This window comes from Mastigoproctus giganteus, chromosome 14 (genome assembly GCF_048544385.1).
Source record: "Mastigoproctus giganteus isolate SK-2022 chromosome 14, ASM4854438v1, whole genome shotgun sequence".
NCBI classification, from domain to species: domain Eukaryota; kingdom Metazoa; phylum Arthropoda; class Arachnida; order Uropygi; family Thelyphonidae; genus Mastigoproctus; species Mastigoproctus giganteus.
In genome coordinates, this window is record NC_143588.1 from 45,844,403 (window position 1) to 45,850,402 (window position 6,000).

The 6,000-nt window shown below is 32.2% G+C and overlaps 1 protein-coding gene across 1 annotated transcript in view; it reads left to right on the plus strand.

Moving 5' to 3' along the window:
- LOC150075106 (kinesin-like protein KIF28) overlaps positions 1 to 5,637 on the plus strand; it is a 55,378-nt gene extending 49,741 nt beyond the window's left edge. Inside the window, exons 19-21 of the mRNA XM_090388368.1 lie at positions 2,678 to 2,824; positions 4,155 to 4,280; positions 5,626 to 5,637. Of these exons, the coding sequence (XP_090244494.1) occupies positions 2,678 to 2,824; positions 4,155 to 4,280; positions 5,626 to 5,637 (285 nt within the window). The remainder of the gene's footprint in view (positions 1 to 2,677; positions 2,825 to 4,154; positions 4,281 to 5,625) is intronic.
- Positions 5,638 to 6,000: the final 363 nt, after the last annotated feature.

Genomic DNA, 6,000 nt, shown 5'->3' on the forward strand with positions numbered 1-6,000 from the left:
CCAAAAGTTTGTGGAGGTATTAATTGCACAAAACTTCATCATTAATTCAGCACAACAAATGTTTACGAAAAATACTGTGCAATTAATGTATTTAAGAAAAATAAATAATAAATTTCTATTAATTCTACCTGTGTATATAAATATTAAAAAATGACATAATAATTGACATAATGACATGATGAAATAAATGACATAATGACATGATTAAATAAATGACATAATGACATGATTAAATAAATGACATAATTTGCTGCATGAAAATTATAAAAATTACATAAGTTACCTCAACCTTCATCCATAGGATTACTTACCTTTGAAACTCTCCAACTCCGGCACTTTATATTACACACAGTTTAAAATGATTAAATTATATACTCCTCATTAAAATTCAATTAAATGTATTCAACTCCCTAAGCCCATTTTACCTCCCAGGTTCACAGCTGAAGGCCCCAATCGAACCCCACACATATCCAATCTACCACATAATCTAGAGAAATTGAAAACATTGTGTCAAAATTATTATAAACGTTGTTAAAATTCATGAATATCTTAAAATACAATGATGAATATTAGTCTAAAATCTAGTGTAGGGAAATGAGGGCCACGGTCTCTGAACTGTCATTCCATTCGATAAACGAGGAACATGTCTTCTTATTTAATGAAGCTAAGGTTTTGAATGTACAGCACAACTACACAACTTTTAATTGCAGAAAGCTTAGAAATGAGAATTAAAAATAATGTGATTAACATACGGAGACCATTTTTATCTTGGATTTGTGGACCTTTGCGTACATGTGTGTTATTATTATTATTAGCCATATGGTGCAAGGAAGCCTGAGGCTTATGCTGCACCAGCCAAAAAAAAAATTTAGTAATCCTGAGAGAGAGAGAGAGAGAGAGAGAGAGAGAGAGTCAGCAGTAGAAGGAAATCACCAAGAAAGGGAAGAATGATGATATCCAGCTCAGGACCCTGTGTGTGCCAAGCCCATATTCACCAGATGTGAACCCCTATTTAACAAGTAATCTCTCAGTAATAAATAGTGGAGAGAAAGTTCACATTAGACAGTTTAATTCTTACCTGTGACCACGACAGTATGTCAAAGTTTTGTCCCTTAAGGAAGGAAAGAAGATTTTAGACTAATATTCATCATCGTATTTTAAGATATTCATGAATTTTGATGACATTTATTATAATTTTGACACAATGTCTTCAATTTCTCGAGGTTAAGTGGTGGATTGTATATGTCTGGGGCCTTCAGCTGTGATCCCAGGGGTGTCTAGTCATTCATGGACTTAGGGAGTTGAATACATTTAATTGAATTTTAATGAACAGTATATAATTTAATCATTTTAAATTGTGTGTAATATAAAGTGTCAGAGTTGGAGAGTTTCAAAGAGAAGTAATCCTATGGATAAAGATTGAAGTAACTCTTTACGTAATTTTTATAATCTGATTTATACATAGGACATATTGAGCCATTGATGCTCTTGGTTTTATAGCAGCTACATGAAAATGCATTAGGGTTAGCTGGTTTACTGTTTGTGGCCATAAACTCTATTGGAATTTCTTTTATTTTTCTGGTAATACTCACATAGGCAAAAAGACATGCCATTGTGATGAAAAGCGGTGTGAAAAGCTTGGCCAGACAGAATGGAGCAATGTAAACGATATCACATTTAAGTTGCTCACAGGCCCACTCAAAAAGTTACACAAAGTGAACAATTAAAAAAAAAGCAACACATATAAGATTAAAGACACTGTTAAGAAGGTACAGAAAGTAACGATTGCTGCAAAAGTAATAACTTCCCCAACCAGTTATTTTATTTCCATTGAGCCTGCCATTCAACACAATACTACACCAGGTTAACTGAACTTTAGTTGTAACCTTACCATGATCTGTACAGCCATCTTTATTGGTACAAGGTTGGTGTTAAGGGCGGACAATCACCCAAGACACTGATGTATCTGGTGCTATTTAGGGACCATTTAAGTTTACCTCTCAACACTGCCACCACTGAAGAAAGCTTCTTACCCAAGAGTGCTACTATCACCCTGTTTTGGCTTAAATAAATTTCTAACAATCAGATGACATCATTACACTGCAGTGCCACCTTGTGCCAGTAGGAGGAGGTTATAAAGAAGGGGGAGGTTATAAATTTATATTTACATATAAAAAAAAAAAATATATATATATATATATATAGTGTGTGTGTGTGTGTGTGTGAATGGGGCCTGTTAAGTGGCAAGTACATTTTAGTTATTTCTTAGCCTTGACCTTGATATTGTGAATTTTATCAAAATTATGCTAGCAATGTTCTTAGAAAACAAGTTGCCCTGGTGTTGCATTAGGAATAAATGGCACCTCTCATAACAGATGTATACCGCTATTTATTTTAAATGAGATGCCCCAAAGATGGCCTTTGATGGCTTTTGCTATCGTATTGGGGGGGGGGGGTGGACAGTCACTCTGTTGTTGCAGCACCCAGCAACAGCTTAACTCACAGGATAAGAGTTGTATTAAAAATTTTGCATTAAAAAAAGAGCTTTTTCCATGAGTGGTAATTAATGAATATCAAATTAATTACAATGGGTAAACACAATGTAATTATTCTGGAATGATACAATAAGAACACTGAATTTATTGAATAATTTAATTAAATATATAAATTGTTATAGGTAGAAGTTGTTCCTTGTTCTTCAGGAAGAATTGAATATACAGAACATGATGATATGTTTGTAGACAATCCATCAGAATTAATTGGTAGAGACATGTACTTTTTAGTGAAAATTAATAACTGCCGAGGACTACCTAGCAGATTTACGGTGAGTGGCGAGATGTTAACCATTTTTTGTGATTGATTTTAATACTTTAATATTTTTATGAAAATTTGATATAAAATGATTTATGGTGGTCATGAAGTAACTTACCATAAAAATATGTTAATGTTTCGTTGTAAACATTAATCTTTACACAAGAAAACAGTGTAACTAAATTTCATTGCAGGACGTCAAAGGAAAAGAGAATATACAAAAATAAGGAAAATATTGTTCATTGTTATGCAAATTAACTTGTACATACATTACTAAAAACATTTCATCCAAGGTAAACATCATTTGCTATGATTTGTACATAAGAAATAGGAGGTGAAGCAGGGAGACTCTAATTAGCAAAGTAATGCTCTCTTTGGAACAGTGCATTATTCTTGCTTGCTGTTATTATCAAAATGGTAATAGTGCAAAGTGCCCTCAATTATTCTGGAACAGTACAATAAGAACACTGAATTTATTGAATAATTTAATTAAATCTATAAATTTTTATAGATCTATTTTTATATAATTTTTTTATAGAAATTTTTAATTTATTTTTCAATAAATTTATATATTTTTATATATATATAAAAAAAAGAGAGATGTCTCTCATATTGTGGATTTATACTTCACAACTGGGTTGTCATCATTGCAACACCAGGGTACCTGCCCACTCACTGATGAGGAGCCAATAAGCTCTGAAACGGTGCCGTATAGGTGATGGTATCTGCTGAGAATAAGTAACAATAGTCTTCTCCTATGGTGAAGCGTTACTTATTCGAGGTAGTGCAATATCGTGGCAACTCGTTGTGAAGGTATTCACAATATGAGATATACTTAATGATGCCAATTTATAACTACTTATGTAGTTGGCTATGTACAGAAATGATTCAAATGGACTAACTTGTACATTAGTTAAACTATTTACGTAACCTGAGGCTTTAGCCCTAAACTACACCGTGGTTAGAATAATTTAGTTAATGATTAGAAAAAATTTGAAATATTCAAAATTTTCTCTAATTATTAAATATTGGATGGATATCAAGTCATCCCGTTAATCCTGAAATATCTTAACCCATATCAACTAGCTGGCAAAAGCCTAACATGTTTTTTGTAGCTTAGGTTTTTAGCAATTATAAAAAATTACCATCAGCATGATATGACTAATATTACATATTTCAGTCCATATTTTTATGAACTATTATAATGTATTTAAGGATGAAAATCAAAATCTAATGGTTATTGGTTTTTAGGCCAATAATTATTTATTTAATTACTTAATTTGTAACAAATATGTGAAAATTTTGAAATTAATTTTAATATGAAAAATTATTTTACTTTCAAGGATATCAATTGTAAGTATCGGCTATATTTAGATGAAGAAGACACTGTCACTGAGACTGTGCAGGACACTTCCAACCCAGATTTTGGCCATCAAAAGATGTTCGACTTTTCACCAGTTACACATCAGGCAAGATATAACATTTTTATGAAAATTCATTTTTGATGCAACTTGTTACATATAAATATTAAATGATATCTTAAATATTTTTCAAACTTTTATACCGATTTTTAGGAATATTTAAAAAATATATTTACTTATAGCTATGTGTTACTTTTAAATAATGACTATAGAATTAAGACTAAGATGCATTAAGGGCTTATGCCTCAGGCTGCAAGGGAATTAGACTACGTACAAGTTAGTGCAAATGTTAATACACACCTAAACTCGAAATTAGCAAATTTTTGCAAAGGCAACGTCGTTTAAGTTATATCTCTTATTGTGAATACCTTCACAACGAGTTACCATGATATTGTACTACCTCAAATAAGTACCCTTCACCAAAGGAGAAGACTGTTGTTACTTATGCTCAGCGGATACCATCACCCAGACAGCACCGTTTCAGGGCTATTTGGCCCTTCTTCGGTGGGTGGGTAGGTACCCTAGTGATGTAATGATGGCAAAACAGATGGTGCTGTCTGGGTGGTAGTATCCACTGAGAATAAGTAACAACAGTCTTCTCCTTCAATGAAGCATTACTTATTCAAAGCAGTGCAGCATCATGGCAACTCGTTGTGAAGGTATTCACAATATGAGATATAACTTAAATGATGCCGCCTTTGCAAAAATTTGCTAATTTAGAGTTTGGCTGTGTACTAACATGATGCATTTGCACTAACTTGTACGTGACTATAGAATTAGAATATATAAATGGACAGAATATTTACTAAAACCCAAAAAGAATGCTAGAGAAGCTTATGTTAATTGTTCAGTGCTGGCTGAATTGGGTGGAGAAGAAATTCTCAAACATGAAACTTATGAACATGAAATTCTTTAGTAAATTTATTTCTGTTATTATTAACTTTAATTTGTGCAATTAAATGATAGATTCAAGATTAAAGAGGCATGTGTATTCTGGTTTAATATCATATTCAGTTGATTTTTGTTGGAACATTGCAGATTCAAAACAGTGAAATTATCTTTCTGCTTTAGACTGTTAGTATAAAATTTATTAATGGTGTACTGTTTTGTATATTTCTTATGAATGTACTCAGTGCCTGTTTTAAAAATTTATCACTACTCATTATTAAATTTATAAAAAAAATTTATGATGTAGGTTTTGTAAGATATTGCATAATTTTTAAATAGTATCAAAAAGAAATAACACTATTATTCAATGCAAATTTTGAAATAATTTGATTATAAACCTAATTAAATATTTCTCAGCTTACCTTGCATTCTTGAATTAAAAATTTCCATCCTTCTTTTTAGTCATACTATGTATAATTCATTTTCCCATTTTAACTTTTTGCAGATTTCAAGGTAAATAAAATTTATTTGTCATTAGGTCCTTGAGGTTGTTGTAGACATTCTCTCAGATATGACAAGGTAGGGCTCATTATGTGGTAGTCTAAACTGCTAATGGAACTGATAATCAGGTGACACTTGAGTCAAGTGGACTGAATTTTGGTGAAGCCTAATCATTCTGTGACAACCAAATCCTATGTTTACGCATCCATGATTGTGGGATTGTTAGTAACCCTGGGTATAACCCCTCCCCTTGTACACATTTTGAAATATGGCACCTAGTATACTGGAGGTGACCACCCAAGTGTGAATTAACATAAGCAGGAGTCAAGGTGTGGCATCCACACCACACAACGGAATTCTGACCCTTTATGTTACCAGG